General features: G+C 46.2%; 1 protein-coding gene across 1 annotated transcript in view; it reads right to left on the reverse strand.

The window, feature by feature from the left end:
* The window catches only part of kcnt2b (potassium sodium-activated channel subfamily T member 2b), a gene marked incomplete at both ends in the record, with an annotated part of 51,485 nt that overhangs the window by 22,269 nt on the left and 10,559 nt on the right, over positions 1-18,657 (reverse strand). Inside the window, 9 exons of the mRNA XM_080009680.1 lie at positions 7,089-7,269; positions 8,893-8,987; positions 9,530-9,613; positions 9,997-10,071; positions 10,916-10,975; positions 11,645-11,693; positions 12,476-12,538; positions 13,157-13,259; positions 13,632-13,711. Coding sequence (XP_079865806.1) covers positions 7,089-7,269; positions 8,893-8,987; positions 9,530-9,613; positions 9,997-10,071; positions 10,916-10,975; positions 11,645-11,693; positions 12,476-12,538; positions 13,157-13,259; positions 13,632-13,711 — 790 coding nt within the window. The remainder of the gene's footprint in view (positions 1-7,088; positions 7,270-8,892; positions 8,988-9,529; positions 9,614-9,996; positions 10,072-10,915; positions 10,976-11,644; positions 11,694-12,475; positions 12,539-13,156; positions 13,260-13,631; positions 13,712-18,657) is intronic.

Consider the following 18,657-nt stretch of genomic DNA (forward strand, 5'->3'; position numbering starts at 1 on the left):
TCGACAGGCTAAACTTCGCCCCCCACGTGCATCAATGAGCCTCGGGCGCCGATGACCCTGTCGCCAGTTCGCCGATTGCCCTTCGTTGGATCACTTTTGGTAGGTACTAACCACAGCATACTGGGGACACCCCACAAGAGACAGTCGTCTAGCCATCACAATTTGGCACTTGTCAAAGTCGCTCAGATCCCTACGCATGGCCATTATTTCTGAGGTCAGCAGTCTATGAATGTCATGGAACCCATGACATTCATAAAAAACGCTGCATTTCTCATCACCGCAACAGTCACGTGATAGCACCGCGGACGTCTGCGCATGTGCAAAATGGCGGCGCCAAAGGACTGCCTGATATTAAATCTGCCATTTGGAAAAACTTCAGATATTTAATTTGCTCACTGTACAATTCCACCAGACTTCAACTAAGGGAATATAAGACAAACTCTGACAGACTATACTGACAAAGAATAGAATCAGTCATAATTGAGGCCCTAATCGTCTCAATACTCACTACAAATACTACTGCTGTCTTTTTCAGGTTGGTGAAATCCATATCAAGGTTATAAAGATGGCTGTAGCAACCAAAACGGTGCAAATTCATAGGGGACTTTGAATTGCAAGAATGCTCCTTCAATGACAACACGATGGCAATGAAGCTCAGTCTCTGGGAAACCACATTAAATCAGCGAAAGATGCCCAATCCTACACAATAAAGACCCCAATGACTTGGTGCCAGGGGTAGCACTGTGTATCTCACATCAAAGAACACGGATTCTGCCTATGTCAAAGGTGCACGTCACACACACGGTGACTGAGATGAACCTTCAAGAGGAGGGATTGTCGGAAAGCAGTCGTTAAAATAACCTCAGCCGCTTTAACAGAAAAGCATATATGTCTGTCATGTGCGGGGAAACAAGACACCCTCGACATAAACGCCCAATTCCACCGCTCTCAAAACTGTGAGGGTAAGAAACTCAGTTGCAACTCAGTTGCTTACCAGACACAAAATCAGTAGCACAAAACTAAACGACGACAGAACGCTTACTGTGACAGTAACAACGCCAATATCTGTACTGCAAAACCACTTGGAAAAGTTCATGCTCAACACTATACTTTTCAGCAGGGTGGCTACTTCCGAGTCGCCTACACTGAGAACGATATGGGCACCAACATTATCAACATTGACACGGATGAAACAGCAACAACAACTACACCAGATAGTGCCAAAAAATAAGTTGTTGATTCACGTTTTTTAAGATGGCGTCATTTATGTTCCACAACAAGTATATGTCGGACATGGTAAACACAATGATTTAGTATTTGGGTTTTTTGTTGATCCGTCCAACTATTTCGACCAACCAATAAAACACTTTCCTTTCACTAGTTGTCATTTGGATGCCTCTCCTACCCTTTTGCCCAAACTCCCCCGACAAATTTGGCCCACATAAAGCCTATAATAGCGGTTCAGAGCGCATTGTGACAAACTCAGCCCTACACAGACGTCACCCCGTCACACGTCACACCAACTAACCTGGACTCCTGGTGTTTTGCTGCCTGCAGCTAAATTTATTATTAGTAGTAGTACTTTTTTTTTTTTGTATTATTTTGGTATTGTTATTATCATTATTATTATTATTATTATTATTATTATTATTATTATTATTATTATTTTATCTATATATTTTGATTTATGTTATTATTATCATGGGTCCAGCATGAAGATAACAGACCTGCGGACTAACTACACTAATTGCCGTTTTCCCAGTTCCGCAGCATCACTTCCCGTCACACAAATAAATTTTCTGAATTCCCATGGAAAGCAGCATCACTTCCTACCGACACTAATTCAATTTCCAAGTTTGCGGAAAACACATGCAGTATCACTTCTTGTTGTCTGTCGATATTATTATTTGATTCGTTGAAAAATGTATATTGTATTATTATTTTCGTTAAGCTGTGTATGTACTGTATTATTATTATTATTATTGTTGTTAATCAATAGATTGTGTATAATCATTATTGTAAGCATTGTGTAGGGTATTATTATTATCATTATTATTATTATTATTGTTGTTGTTAAGCTGTGTATATAGTATTATATAGTATTTTTACTTTGTTTATTTAATGTATTACTACTCTTCGGTTGTGTATAATGTATTTCATTGTGTATTGTGTACAGAGGTGTGTATTGAAGTCATGATGAGGGTTGGGAAGGAAGGCTGTACATTTAGATGGTGCAAAGATCAAGAAGCTAAAAACTGCTTAACTTCACATGTTATGGACTTGCAAAGTTAAACAGTTTTTAGCTTCTCGATCATTTTTATTGAGAGGATTTGGACGATGGAGCTGGTTCAGACATTTGGGGGAATTTAGGAATAGGAAAGGAGGAGTAAGTCACCATTTGCAAAAGTGCGATTAACGCCGTAAACCAGTTCCTACGCTATTTCAAGACAACAAGATGAAAATAACAGTGTTTGATAACAAGGAAAGCGATTAAAAGGTGTTTGGGAGTCCTGGTGCTATTTGTAACACTGGCAGTAATTTCGTGGTTGATTATCAAGCACTTATTGAGGAACACTGAAATATCAGCAGAGGAGAGACAGCGGCTAAATCCTGATACACTCCCCATGGAAGGTAAAACACACACACACACACGCACACGCACACACGCACACACACGCACACGCACACACACACACACACACACACACACACACACACACACGTAGTCAGGATATTCCAACAGCTAAGTAGACTAACACAAATGTACAGTAATTCTATTTGATTCTGTTTGGGTCGGGGTTTGAGGTTTGGGTTGGGGTTTGGGGGGGTTTCAGATGCTTTCCCAATTATTGTACAATACTGTTGTGCAAAAAACATGCAGAATCGTGGCAGATGACATTCCTTCGCTTCTAGCAGAAGGTGTGAAAGTGATAATCACAAGACGCCCTCTTCTCTGAGCGCCTGCAGTGAAGAGAGGGTTGGGGGGGTGGGGGTGGGGGGGCTGGGGGGGAGTGGGGTGTTCTGGATGGCTGCCGCTACCTTTCCAAATACCTGCACCATCTTTAAACAAAAATAAATAAATGAAGAAATAAAAATATATAAATGTGGGGGATAATAATAAAAATAATGAACGGCTGAATTAATGTGACGCTGGAGCTGACACCGACCCGTGTCACACGCCTCCCTCCACTCTCTGTCCCCAACGTTCATCCATAAATACCTCCCCTGACATTCGGAAACCAGCCCCCCTCCCCCTTTTGCCTCTAACCATGCATGTCTGGTTGAATGTTTTTGTATTTGTGTGTGTGTGTGTGTGTGTTTGTGTGTGTTGTAACGATTTTTAGCTTCGACTGCATATTGTGAAGCGCTGCCAGGTGGGCTGGGTCTAGATAACACACATAAACGCTAACATTGGGTGCAACAACAAAAACAACAAATGTATTTTAACTGCTTGTATTTGGATAAAGAAAGTAAAATGTTCACCAGTTAATTGACAACTTATAACATGATTTTGCCCATCCACCAATTCACATAATAATCTGCATAATAAATACATCATAGAGTTCACTTTCATGCAACGTCCTGTGCCTCTGGCGTATAATAAATAGCCCCGGCCCGGTATAATAATGAACCCAAAAGGTCAGTCCAGTGTCCAATATATAGTCCAACAAACTGTAATGGATCCGGCTGCAGACAAAATTGTTAACCCCAAAAATAGATCAAAATGAAATTCCAATGAATGAATCGATACACAAGAAAAACAAAACAAAACACCGTAAGATAAAAGGAGGTCGGTCAGGTAGTGCGACGGTCCAAATGTCAGTCTGTCCTTCTCCAGAAAAGACCCGCCGGTCATGTCTCGGTTCACTTTTTTACTATCCTTCTCTGATCACTTCCACTTTCACTCCCGCACACCTGGTACAATTATACCAAGACGCACGGTAGACTTGGTAGAGAGACGGCTCGGGAACAGATCAGGGCTGTCACACTGTATGTGTGCATGTGTGCATGTGTGCGTGTGTGTGTGTGTGTGTGTGTGTGCATGTGCGTGCGTGTGTGTGTGTCTGTGTGTGTGTGTGTGTGTGTGTGTGTATGTGTGTATGTGTGAAACAGCTCAGTGGTGAGCCCTGTCTCCCTGGAGCAGTGAAATAACAGCACAGGGAGCTGGGAATTGAAGTAGGAGAAGGACGCTTCGGACGCTTTTCCCTCTCCTGAAATATTGCTGCAAATGGAGAGTGATGTGCCAAGAGTAGTAATCATACATCATCATGATCTCAGTACGGGAGGAAATACTTCTTGTAGTTAAGCGCGGGGACAATATTTTCAGGACGCCTTTTCTTTCTCTGCGGGGACCACCCACACTGATGCTGTAAACATTCATGAGCTACATACAGTACAATATCTCCCGATGAATAAATTATATTGCACATCATATTATTATACCGGTTTCCTCGAAATGTTAAATAATTGATTTTTAAAGAGGCCCTGCTGGGTCTTTTAGGCGTAAACAAGCCACAATACAGCCTGTGATCCTTACGAGGGGCCTTGATGGTGAATCAACAAGTTTAGAATTTAAATCAAGCCATGGCCCTGTAGACATGGAGATGAGGTGCTGGAGGAATTAAAACAAGTTTATTTATTATAATAATAATAATTATTATTATTATTACTATTATTATAATTTATATTAATATTAATATTATTATTATTAGTAGTATTACTATTATTATTATTATTATTATTAATTTTTTTGGCACATTACAGCAACATGTCCATCACATTAAAAATAACTTCATCCTCCCTGTTGCTCTTCTCCCCTTGTCCATCAAATATCATTGCTCCACTGAGTTGTGAGCATGGGAGGAAGGATAATAATCTGGGAGCAATCGGGCAAGGAGGCTCCAAATCTCGGTAAGAGCTGGGATACGGGACAGGTTTTACCATCATTTAAAGATGGGTAAAAATATTAACCAAACATCTGGTCATAACAGGCTAACAATTATAGGAGTTTCTAAAAATGAATTGTTCATAAACACGCTGTTCTTTTCTCTAAAAGACGTTCAGATGTTTTCTTCCCTATTAATGACACTGACCCTCCCGTCCGGATTTTACTTTCTATTTTGGAAGAATAACACTTCACTCTTCCTTTCACGATTAATTGTGAGTCACAACAGTATGTCACATAATTTGTGTGTGTGTGTGTGTGTGTGTGTGTGTGTGTGTGTGTGTGTGTGTGTGTGTGTGTGTTCGTGCCGTGCCATTTAGCCACGTGCCAGGTACTGTCCGAGCCTGTATCAGTTAGATGAGTCAACAGTGGACTGTCAGTCATGGAAAGGTCAAACAGTTATATTCCCATTCAAGCTGTGTGTCGGACCTCCTGGATTAGCCTGGCCTTTCACGGCAAATACGCACAAACACCTCATATAGCCTCCAGTGCACGCAGAGTCATACTGCGGGCATATGTACTGTATCATTTACTCCTTATAATAATGTAAAGTGTTTTATTTTCTCCTGAAACGTGTTACTATTATCTCTGACTGACTGTTCGGCCATCCTGGCATTTTGTAACATGTTACTTCAGAAGGAAGAAGGTGACATAAGCCTTGTACCTGCTTGTCTATTCACACTGCAGATTCAATAATATGCAAATATTCTTACAACCTGCTGTGCATTTTCTATGCATGGATGATTTTCCAGAGTGAGTGCTATGCTTGTCTACTGAAAGGTTCATACACTCCCACTATTATTATTATTATTATTATTATTATTATTATTATTATTATTATTATTATTATTATTAGGGATTCAAGCCCATAGGGCTGAAACCCTATTGTTGCTGTTATTATTGTTATTGTTCACATCATTATTATTATCATGATAATTTATTGTACTCATAGCAGTAGTTATTAGTAGTTATTATCATTGCTATTAGATGTAGTAGTAGTGGCAGTAGCAGTAGTAGTATAGTAATAGTAGTATAAGAAGAAGTGGCGTTTTCACACCAAAATTAGCGGGTTGACCCGGGTTTTTTAAAATAGGCCATTGACACCTTGCCAGGAGAAATGCCTTTGGGTGTCTCGTCCACACGTTTGAGGTCATGAACATGCCGGAAAAGGGGCTGTCACGGTTCCAGTGTGATTGGGGGAAAAAAACAGTAAAGGAGACAGCAACTAAAACAAACAATGACATTCAACTGTAAAACGTGTAAAACGATTACGTGTAAACTGTAAGCGGGGACCAGCGGGGAGCGTGGCGGTTCTCCGCCGTGCTCCCCGCAGTGCAATCCCCACAGTCAATAACTTCTGATTTTAGATTCTTAATGGGATATGAAATGATGAAATGATACATGGATATTCCTGTCTCTTTATGTGCCAGTGGAACCTCAACGTGCATCCCAACGAACAGATAAAGGGGCCAACATTAGTGGGTCGACCAGGGAGACCCAGGTTTTTCCTTTCCCACTGGTAACGAATGCTGGATGTTGGCAGGTATAACCGGGTTTTTGTGCAGTGGGAAAGGGGTATTAGAGTAGTAGTAGTAGTAGTAGTAGTAATAGCAGCTATAAAGCAGTCATAGTAGTACATTAGTAGCAGTACCAGTAGCAGTAGTGGAAGTAGTAGTTGTAGTACTAGTAGAAGTAGAGTAGTAGTACTAGTAGTAGCAGTAGTAGTAGCAGTAGAGTAGTTGTAGCAATAGTAGTAGTAGAGTAGTAGTTGTAGTAGTAGTGGTAGCGGAACAGTAGTAGTAGCAGAAGAATAGTAGTAGTATCAGTAGTACTAGTAGTAGTAGTAGAGTAGTAGAAGTAATAGCAGTAGCAGTAGAGTAGTAGTGGTCTCAGTATTAGTAGTAGAAGTAGTAGTAGTGGTCTCAGTAGTAGTTGTAGAAGTAGTAGCAGCAGTAGTAGAGTAGAAGTAGTATCAGTAGCAAAAGAGTAGTATCAGTAGTAGTAGTTGAGTAGTACTGGTAGCAGTAGTAGCAGCAGTATTATTATTATTATTAGTAGTAGTAGTAGTTGTGTAGCAGCAGTAGTAGTACTAGTAATAGTGTAATGAGGCTAAACAAGCAGCTGCTGCTGCTTCACGTCTTACTTGTATGGGAAGCACGATGAGCGCCACAAAGATCATGATGACCACCAGGAGCTGCGAGGGCCAGATCTGGGGGGTGACGTCCCCGAAGCCCACGGTGGAGAAGGTGACCACGCAGAAGTACAGCGAGTCGAACAGCGTCAGGTTGTTCCCTGCACGCTCAAGGTGCTGGATCCCACAAATACTGGTGGGTTCGTGGGTGGGTGGGTGTAGAGTGATGTGGGGGGAAGGAGGATGGATGGACGAAAGAGCGGCAGATGGTTGGGGAATAGGAGAAGGAGGATGAGAGGATTAGGTGAGGAAGTGAGCATCGGCAAATAAGTGTGTGAGTGTGTTGAAGCATGGCCGCCGTCCGCCAGCTTTGGTAGCAGATTGTGGAAAGCAGTCTTGTATACTGTGTGTGTGTGTGTGTGTTTATGTGTGAGTGTGTGTGTGTGTGTGTGTGTGTGTGTGTGTGCATATATGGTTTAGGACCGACTGATTTACTCTTAATGATTGAAAAATGGACATAATCCTGACTAATTTTGTTTTTAACAGATTTTCTAGATGTTCCCATAAACCACCTATACCCGTATCTGTGTATCTGTGTGTGTGTGTGTGTGTGTGTGTGTGTGTGTGTGTGTGTGTGCGTCTGAAGGAGTTGGTCATTCTCAAGTCGCGCATGGAGGTTTCAGGCACACTCATCTGACACCTCCTCCTCCTCCCCCTCCATCGCACTCCTCCACAGTGATATCAAGTTATTTCTCTCCTCTTTGTCTTTCATTTTCCTCTCGCGCCGTCAGTTATTATATCGCCGCCCGTGTCCTTCCCCGCCTGTTTGTCCCCCCTTCCCAGGAGCGCCATTTTCAATCTGCACCGCCCTGTCCTCGATCCTCCACACGCTGTCGCACCATCGCTCTGTGTGTTCTGCTCCGTTTTTTTCCCTCCCTCCCACGCGTTCCATCACTCCTTTCCTCCCCCTTTTCCCTCAGACTGATAATCACTCTCCTGTTGCTTTGAATCCGAAAGTCTTCCTTCCTCCCTCCCTTCTATTTGCAGACCTCCTCTCCTCCGCTTGGTTTCTCATCCGTCTCCCTCCACGCCTCGTTCTCCTTATTCTCCTCCAGCGGAGCTCCTCTCCCCTCTCTCCGCCCTTTTGTTTCCCCCTCCTCCTGCACCTCTCGTCGCTTCTCTTCTTTTGCTCCTCTCTCCTTCTTGGCCTCCTCTCATCTGCTCCCCCTGTCCTTCTGCTCTCCGGCTCTCCCATCCTCTCTCGTCCTTCTCCCATCCTCTCTCCCTCTTCTCTTCTTCCCCTCTCCACCTTTTTTCTCTCACTCCTCTCCTCTCGCCACTTTCTCTTTCTCTGCCCTGTCCTTCTCCGCCCCGGTCCCTCTGGTCTCCAGCCAACTCCTCTCCTCCTCTACCTCTCCTTCTCCCCGCCCTCTCTCCCTCTTCTCTTTCTCCCTCCTCAATTTCCGCCCGGCCTCCTTCCCACGCTTCTTTTCCTCTCCCCTCTCCTTCTCCCCATCCTCTCCCCTGCTCCCCGGCTCTCTTCTCTCCTCCTTTTCCCACATTTTTCCCCTCTCCTCTCCTGCTCCATCTCTCCTCTATCATTCTCTCCATTATTTCCTCCCTGCCCCTCTGCTCTCAACTCTCCCCCCTCCTTCTCGCCGTCCCTCCCCTCTTTCCTTCTCCCCCATTTTTTCTCAGAAGTCAGCCCCCTTTGCCCCCACGTCTCCGCGATCCCCAGATTTTCGCCCCACCCCTCTCCTGCCCTCCATGCTTTCCCTCCCTCCCCCGTGTAAAGGTTGTCAGTGTATGTACACACCAAGTGAACATGAGGCACACCAGCGTGCTGATGAGTATCACCACCTGGTTAAACATGGCCGAGTGGGTCCGCTGGATTGCCCTGTGGAGATCATTCTAAGAATAGACGGAGGGAGAGGGTGGGAGAGGAGAAGAAAGGGAGGACGAGAAGGGTTATTGTTACCATATAGATAGAAGGAGCCCACAAAATGTACGGCATTGTTGTGATGTGCATGAAGTGGACCAACCTACTTAAGAATGGAGAGATGAAAAGGGACCACAAAACACACAATGGATGCTGTCTAGAAAAAAAAACACACTTAATGGGGAAGGATAGAGGAGATGCAGGTGCAGGATGGAACAGAACGTCGGGAACAATGGGACACAGTCAAAATGAAACGACGGGAGTGGGCTTTTTTTTCCGACGGAGGAGCGCAGAGCTGGAGAACTTCTTTATCTTCAGGCGGAACAGTCGTGGGTGTTGACTTGCGTTTGGACGGGTACAACAAATCTAGAACCGACTGACGCGGACACAGAAGAACACCTGCACGGTCACAAGCAGACGTCAGGAGATGGAGGTAATGGATGCTGGATGGGTGTGTGTGTGTGTGTGTGTGTGTGTGTGTGTGTGTATATGGAGGGAATAGGGCTTTGCTCACTATCATGTTCTCCAAGGCGTGCTTAGCCAGCCAGCAGTTGAGAAACACAGGGATGAATAGGTTTCTGAAGGACGGCAAAATCACCTGTCGAGAGAGGAGATCTTCAGTGGCGTTTCATCTGCTTCTCGTCACTCACTCACGCATTTTGGTGTAACCAACCAACGCCTTTGCGGGGAGATGGAAGGCCGGGTTATGTGCACCACTGCCCGCGCACTGAAGTAAGTTAGTTACTCTAACGCGGAGGTTCCCAAACCTTTCCCCCCCCCAGAGACCGCCGAAATGAACCCTGATTCAATCGGACAACCCTGTATTTAAAAGACGCTTGGTGGTCGTTTTTGCCTGAATTGGTTATATTGTCATGGAACAAGGTTTGCCGGGTATTCAATACTTTAAAACACATAGCCATGAATTCTGTGGACCAATATTTGACGGTTAGGAAACATGCCTCGGATCAGATTTAGACTTACAGTGATCATGAAGGGAATGGCGCTGATCATCTCTAGAATGAAGGGGACACGCAGCACTTGCTCCCAAATGTTACCCTGGAAACGCAGAACATAACCACGTGCATACGTGCACACATGCACACCACAGACCGCAGACCCACACACACACACACACACGCACGCACACACGCACGCACACACACACACACACACACGGGTAAGGAAACTCTGTTGTCATGACGTCCTTGGGGGATTACCTGATTAACAGGCTTGAACGTCTGGAGTGTAGAGGAAAAAGGTCCAGTTTTAATGCTGTTACAGAAAAAGGCTTGCGCCACCGCCTTCAAATGGAAAGCACATTACTCAGTTCCCAGTTCAGCTAAGCCTTCCTGTTCAATTAAGATGTCAGCTGCGGCTATTTTTTATGTGTCCGTCCCCTGTGTATGGATGACCTCTGACTGACTGGCGTGGGTGGACAGGCACTGGGTATGTCCACAGAAATCAATCAGGTTTAAATGCTAAGGCCGCCAGCCAGCTGTATAATGTTGCACAGTAAGTCCTTCATGGGCTTACTGTGCACAATACATCAAAGACAGGACCCCCCTCCCATTTGCCGCACCCCCATGAGCTCAACTCCGGGGCATCCCCACAGTTCCTCCAGCATGTGAAGCGCTCAGGTGCCGCTGAGGAACTTTCAAAGTCTACCAGCAGTGAGAAGAGCGTTGGGTAAGAAAACTGCAGTTGAGTTGAAAAGACGGCATAGAGAGGCTAAATCTGCATGCAGAAGGCAGTCATCCACACACACACACACACACACACACACACACACACACACACACACACACACACACACACACACACACACTCACAAATGCTGTTCACAAAGCCTTTACTTTGGCCTTTGAGGGCAGGCACAGGCTATGTCCGCAGGGCAACTCACCTTGTAGCTGAGGTAAACCAGCAACATAGTTTCTGAAAAACTGATAAAAGCCACGAGCACCTGAAAAAAAGAGAGGGAGTGAAAGAGAGACAGACAAACAGAGACGGGGACAACACAAAAAAAAAAAAAATCACAGAGAAAAGCAACCAGACAGAGAAGAGAGCAGAGTGGAGAGAAATCGGAGAATTACGAGTGATCGAGGTAGAGATAGAGGGGGAGAACGAGAGAGAGCGAGAGGGACAGAGAGAGAGAGAGAGAGAGCGAAAGAGAGAGAGGGAGAGATTGAGGAGTGAGAAGGAGAGTGGGTGGAATCAGTAGGCGTTTTGATGATTGAGCTTCAGAAGAAATAGGTTTAAGGAATGCTAAATCATTTTGTACGGAGCCTGTTGTATGTTGTAATGTATGCGTGACTTGCACATTCCAAGCCTAAATAAATTCAGCTGGCAAGTCTGTGATGTGATATTAACCGTTTTGTATTTTTCAGCGTTTAGGTTCCGCGATGATGGCAACACGACAGCAGATGTTTCAGCTTTGATGTGTGTGTGTGTGTGTGTGTGTGTGTGTGTGTGTGTGTGTATATATGTGTGCATACGGGTATGTGCATGCGTCCGTGTCTAGATGCACATCTAGCGTTTCGAGACGCGCGCACGTGCCCGTGGGTACAGTTTGTCGGCGCGTGTGTGGGTGTGTAAACAGAGGCAGACTGGATGCTTGCTGGCAGCGTCTGACCTGCAGCGCCCAGAGGGGCAGCGGCCGATCCACCCAGATGATCAGTTTCCTTCACGGCCCAGGCAGGAGCACATGAAAGACAACAGATAAAGATGTGAATTTTCAACACATTCACGCTTCGAAACAGCCCGTAAACGCAAGGACACGCCGCGACATTTTATTTTAATTATGCAAATCTGTGGGCATAAAAAAAAAAAAAAAGAAACGGCTCTTCCGCACCGCCCCGGGTAGAGCGATATTCGCAAAGCAGAGGTGGAAGCTTCGGGGCGCGTTTTAAGAGAGAGAGAGAGAGAGAGGGCCTTTTACATTTCTTTTCAGAGGCGCCCGGGGGCACATCGCGGCTGCTCGCGTTTGCCTGAGCTCCGATTTGCTCCTGCGTCGCCTGAAGGAGGCGAGGCGGCCAATCCCTTCAGCCGGCTCCCTCCGTCACGCTCCTTATTCATTCGGAGCCAGAGCTTAGCCTGTGTCACCGGCCACCAATTAGATCGATAGGTCCCCGAGCAGGAGGCGGAGCTGCCTTCATGACCCGATCTCTCTTCCCTCCTCTCCCCCGCACCCCGTCCTCCCTTATCGCCAATGCTTGGCGGTTGATTCGGCTTCGCAATCTCTACCATTATGTAGGCAAGTAATCCATATGGTGGCACAGTGACAAATGAATGTGATAACTGTAACGCTTGATATTTGCGCTCCGTATCGCTTCGGATAAGTCAAGTTGCATCGATTGCGGCCGTACCGCGTCTCAGCCCGCTCCGGCGTACGGGCGGGGCTACAAACCCCCCCCGGTTTGCGGGCTACAGTCATCAGTCCCAATTAAAGGAGACGTGTACTCACCAGTCGAACTCGCTCCAGAGACGGGAAGATGCGTTCTGTTTGGTGCAGTTGACGCTGTCCGCGCTACACGGAAACAATCGTTACAAAACAACCATGTGTACACCCACTTTCCAATTTCCTCATTCCCCCTCTCTGAAGTGACGGAAAAATTTCATTCATTTTATTCGACGTCCATCCTCACGTTCACTTCGTGTTAGCATAGCTTCTATCACCGTTGTTCTTGTTGTGTACCGGTGCGGCCTCCCCCACTATCGTGCCCCCTAACCCGCAGAGACTGCCGCTGGCATCCAAACTGTTTGTTCATATTCACTTTGTTGCCGACTACTTAGGGTGCCGGCTATTTTGTAGGCAGGAAAAAAATATACGATTTTACGGCGTCGCGCAATTTCTCCATCTCAAATTGTCGGGAAAGAAATTACGTGCTACTGCCGACACAAACGTACCCAAGTGTGGCGTCGTGATAAAAGAACAGCTCATCATCTCCATCAAAATAAAACGTCATATTCACGCACAGACTCAAATACTGCGAAAAAGAGTAAAAGAAATTCAAGTCACAGACTCGGGGCGCCGTGAAAGGTTGAAGGTAGTTCATCTACCTCATACGCTAAAAAGCCCAGTTCATATTTTGGGATTTGAAACACAGCAATCTGCCGCCTCACCGCCACTTCCTACCACCCTCACCAGTCTTGTCTCTCCCCCTGTGGGTTGTCCAGAAGGACTCTGACGATGTAGAGGAGACAGCTCAGCACTTTGAGTGAGAAGTTAAACATTCGCACCCGCAAGCCTGCAAAGCAAAAAGAGAACACTGAATTTAGGAAAACGAAAAGTTCAGATACCCCGTGCCCCAAGAAAAACCTCAACGCACCACATACATGAAATATTCAAGGCCAGACCAGGCGAATTATGGTGACGAACACTGAGAAACAACACGTCACACAGGGAAAAACATGGAAGAATAAAAATACCCTGTGCTGAAAAGCATATCGCATTTGAAAAAAGAAAAAGAAAATCCCAAAACAAAACAAACCCTTGACAGGAAATAGAACAGAAGGAAGAGAGGCCCCTTCCCCAGGCGCCGGCAATTACACACACACACACACACACACAGACACACACACAGAAAAAACACAAACACCCCGGAACACAGACAACTCACTCGATCTTTGGTTTTTGATGAAGAATAGCTTGAGGCGCTCCTTGAACGTGTTCTCGTTCACATAGAACTCTACCTGCACCCTGACAGGGAGATACAGAAACACACACATCGCCTGAGTTAGAGAGAGCGAGACACGGGGGGTCGCGAGAGAAGGAGAGCGAGGTGACGCGCGCCGGGCGGATACCGCGTGAGAGCAAACGAGAGCCCGGACGCAGACGGGAGGAAGACAGGGTGTCGAGCGTCGCCGGAAAGGACGCAGCGACGCGGTGGACCGAGGACACGTAGCTGGACGCAAAGAGGGTGATAACGATTATGCGAACGCTGATAATTTGGAAACAGGATGATAAGTGTGACTGGCAACATTAAATACTGATGGATCACGGAGGAAATGGCGCTTCTGCTCGTCGATGGGGCCCAGACGGCTGCGGCCTCTCCCGTTATCTGGTTTGATTAAATATAGAGCAACAAATTACTTCCCTCCGATGTTCTGCTCGCACAATGGAGGCCGTAATTACTGCTCGGCTCTCTCTGCCTCGGCCCCGTCGTGGTCCTCTCTGCAGCCGCAGGACGAGGCCCCCGTCGGAAAGCACGCCTCACGCAGCAAAGCACCTGGCCGCGCGGTTTCGCCGGGATCATGATGTTTTTTTCGGGGGGGGGGGGGGGGGGGGGGGGGCGGGTGGTGGTGCACGTGCCTGATCACCGATCATCGCGCTTCGGCACTGGAAGAGCGGGCAACTCAGGACGAGTGTTTCGAAGGAAGCGCGTCGGTTATCCAGCTGATCGTCTCTGCCTACGCAGACGAAAGAGAGATCATCTACTGCTGTCTGTGGGCTGGGGTTGGGGGATGGAGAGGGGATAGGGATGGGCTGGGGGAAGGGAGGGGGGCTAAATCTCAGGAAACCTCACGGTACGGTACACCCTTAATGTCGCACACATTTCCAGCAACATTCAAGAAATGGGGAGGAAAAAAAAGAAAAGAAAAATTGTCACTCTTGGTTGCTATGGTAACAGTGCCCCCCTGCCCCCCTCGCTCTTCTCTCTCTCACACGAGCAGCAACTGCTCATCCTTGATAAGTGTCTTCAGTTGGCACAACCTTTCCAACTTGTAGCAGGCTCCCTTTAACGCTGCCGGCTGTTTGACGGCAATAGTTTCACATGGATAGTGATGCACCAGCGGATGTCGGAAAAAAGCCCGGCCTTTAAGTCCAGGAGTGCATAATTGCACTTTTTCAATTACGAAATGCCTTTTCAACAATGCAATGGAAGGATTGGAAGCCCTGCGCCGGCGGTCCTATATATAAGGGTTGGAAACAGAGTTGGGGAGGGTTAGGGTGATTTTGACGGCAATTCAAAGAAAATGTCTTGGTACATGACAGGGGCAATCGAACAATGTGGTGCCATTGAAATGATCAGAGCGTGTTATTATAAATCCGCAGAGTAGACGAAAAAAAACAAAACACTTAAAGCCTGGACAAAGAACATAATATGTCCATTGTGCGGTTATGTCACGAACATCAGCTGGTTAAATTTCTTCATTAGCTTCGGGTTGTCCACAGCTGTAACCTGATACCGGGCGGATTGGCAGTGATCAGATCACTGAGCAACAATTCTCTTCGGAAAACGACGGCAACAATCATCCCCAGGCTCCCAATCATCACCTGGGAATGAGAATTCTGCACCTTATTTAATTATTATTATTTTTTATTTTATTTCATATACCCTTATCAGTCCCACAAGAGGGAGATTCGCAATTTCTCTGCATTTTACCCATCCTAGTATCTGACGTATCTAGGAGTAGTGGGCTTTATATTTTTCTTTCAGCGTTGCGCATTCCCGCATGTTACCTTCCGTCAAAATCCCGTCACACTTTGCAGGAAGAGGCAGAGACAACTTCCAGAGAGGGTTATTATTTACGGGGTCATTTTGCCCCCGATGCGTGATCTTAAGGCGAGAGCTTTTTCCACTCGAGCGTTCAACGGAGGCTGAGGAGTGAGGAGGAAATACAGCCCAATAAAGAGTCGAGCCCGTACGATAGATTGATGAGAATCAGAGTGTAATCTGGGGAAGACGGGAAGATGAAGGGATGCAGGATGGGGGTGAGAGAGAGGCAAACACATTAAAAGCTCATAAAGTATACTATTTCAAACAAGAGAAAGACACAAACGCGCACAAGGATGCTGCTTATTGGCAGTAGTCCTCACAGATAAACCCCCTCAAGGCTTTCCAGACAGTAATGACAAAATACGATTAGAGAATTGCATAACACACGGTTAAGATAGTGGCTAAGCAACCTGCCGCAGACAATATGTGATTACATCCATGTGCTGCAGTCCAGAATCAATCGAGTGCTTCAACATAGAGCCTCAAGTGTAACATTGCCTCATCTCTATCACACACTTTAGTCATAAAAAAAAAGAAAAAGAAAAAAAAAACCCGGAAAGAAAGAAAACCATAGCTAATCCCAGAGGGCTTAATTGCGCAACAAAATGTTTGTCAATTGTGAGCTGCCGAATAACAAGATAAGAGAGAAATGGGATGGCGGAATATTTTGTTGAACTGTAAGGAAGCGTCTTCCCCTCGATTCGTTCGCATTTGCATTTGAAGTGTGCGAGAAAAGAGAGAGAGAGAGAGAAAAAAAAAGAGGACGGCCGATTGCAAGACACTTAAACTTGACAGGCAGAGGGACATGAGAAATATCGTAGAGAAATAATAATGACCAAAAAAACAAGAACAAAAAAAAAACAAAAAAAATAACAGAAAGCAAGAGGGAAGAGAGAGAGAGAGAGAGTACAAGGGAAGAGAAATGACCCTCTCTGCAGCTTCTACCTCGACTCCATGACGACAGTCGTGGCCATCTAATGGCACGGAGGAAAACAGAAGACCTAACTTTGCGCAGATGAACCTTCTCTATAACTAATGAACGGCACGCCAACCATGTTGGAAAAAATGAAAACTCAAACGACTAAGGGTTTGACATGGAACAGTTGTGAACCGTTCCTATTCCTGGATTTTCTGACCCAGTGTGGTAACTGTACTGAATGGGGCCAAAAGGCGCCGACGTAAGTGTTCGATGATCGGTCACATCAGACACGTGTTATGTTTATATCCGCTCGACAGAATTTTCCTTTTTTCCAACCCATTTTCACCCCTCGTGCTGTGAATATTGAAAAAAAAAAAAGAAACTTTTTTTCCAATGGTACAAGATGTTTATTAATGTCAACAAACAAACAGTGGGTGGCTGGCAATGAAAACGATGCTTTCATGGCCTCCGGCCGCATACCCAATTATCAGTTTTCCTCGTATGTGCGCAGTTCCTCTTCTCTTGGGTCTCCTGTCTCCCCCTGTCTGTCTCTGTATGTGCGTGTGTGTGTGTTGGTGTGGGCGTGGCTCCCGTCGCCACTCTCCAGGCTCCTGGCTTCGCACCTGCAGGCAATCCACACCCTGTTGTTGTTGCTTCACCTCAGTGGATCATCTCGCCCCTGCCTACCTGCCTGCCTGCCTTCCTGCCTGCCCGCCTGCCTGCCCGCCTGCCTGCCTGCCCGCCGCATCGCTTGCCATGCTACCCGCCAGCTACGTCTCTACATTCCCCATCTCCCCATCCTCACACTTCTCTGAGTCCGTGTCCTGCATTTGAGTTCCCCCACAGGCCAGCCATGGGTAGCGACACCTGTGGCTTCGTAAGTGCCTGCTCGGTGTGCACTTGTGGCCAGGCCTCCCATGGCCCTCCCGCAGGTCAACTCCGCCCCTTGCCGGTCCCCAGTTGGCCATGGTCCCACATTGGCCTCGACTTTGTCTGCGGTATTCCACCCTCATAAAGTAACGCTGTTGTTCTGACCACAATGGACAGGTTTTCCGGGGCCATAAACTTTGTTGCTCTTCCTAAGCTCCCCACAGCGTCGGAAACAACCGATCTTCTCGTGATCCACGTCTTCCGCCTCCATGGAATCCCCACAGGCATTGTGTCCAACCGGGGTCCCCAGCTCATATCCAAAGTCCGGAGAGCCTCCTGTCAAGCCCTCGGAAGCCACTATGAGCCTCTCTTCCGGGTATCACCCACAGACCCCCGGTCAAACGGAGCGGGCCAACCAGAACCTGGGAATGGCACTCCGTTGCGTGGTCATCCAAAACCCCCTCCTCTTGGAGCACTCATCTGTTGTAGGTGGAGTACGCCCATTGCCTAGCACCAGAGTTTCCGTCAGAACAAATTGGTGCCGGTCCACGTGTCCTGGAAGATTTAAGTCACGGACGAATGGGAGAAATTCCGGTCACATATTATCTGTTTATTGAGCTTAAAACAATTGATAGGCAGGCTATATACGGAATGACATCATCAAGGCATATAGATTTATAATATTTTTTATTGAATACTGTAAATTAAATAAGTCCCCCCAGTTGATTTATTAAAAAGAATATATATATATTGAATATTACAACTTAAAATAGAAATCTTTCCGTTCGTGAACAATAGGTAACAAGTGCAGCTGCTTTAATTAACATTTCACTTGAATAATAAAGTGTGGTGTTGTCCATGTTCGTCGGGATGTTTTGTCAACATATTCTGTGAATATGGATATACCGTCTGCTTTGGGTCCGAACTGAAATATCCCAGAAAAGGCCAAACTGTGGATGTATGTGTCCCTGTTGTCAACGATACATCATCTTTCTCTTTCACCTTTTGGGTGCTGCGCTCTGTCTCCGCTCCGTGTGTACTGTGTCTACAAGCGCAGCCTGCGGGCGGTGTTTATTTCTATATTGACAAACGGGATTGGTTAGAGGTGAAAGGTCAGCTTTAGATCGTACAAACTGATTGGCGCTCCGTTGCAACGTTCCGAACACGGAAATGAACCGATCTGCGGAATTTTTGATCCAACATGGCGATAACGGTCGTAATTGTGTTATTGCCCAGCACTCATTCAAATTGTGTTCAGAGGGAATTATTTTCACCTGGCATTTTCCCGGTCAAAAACCGGCAATTACTGGATGACGGAAACTCGGCCTAGAGCAGCCACAGGTATGTCGCCTTTCG

The sequence above is a fragment of the Zeus faber genome (assembly GCF_960531495.2).
Source record: "Zeus faber genome assembly, chromosome: 11".
Classification (NCBI taxonomy): Eukaryota; Metazoa; Chordata; class Actinopteri; order Zeiformes; family Zeidae; genus Zeus; species Zeus faber.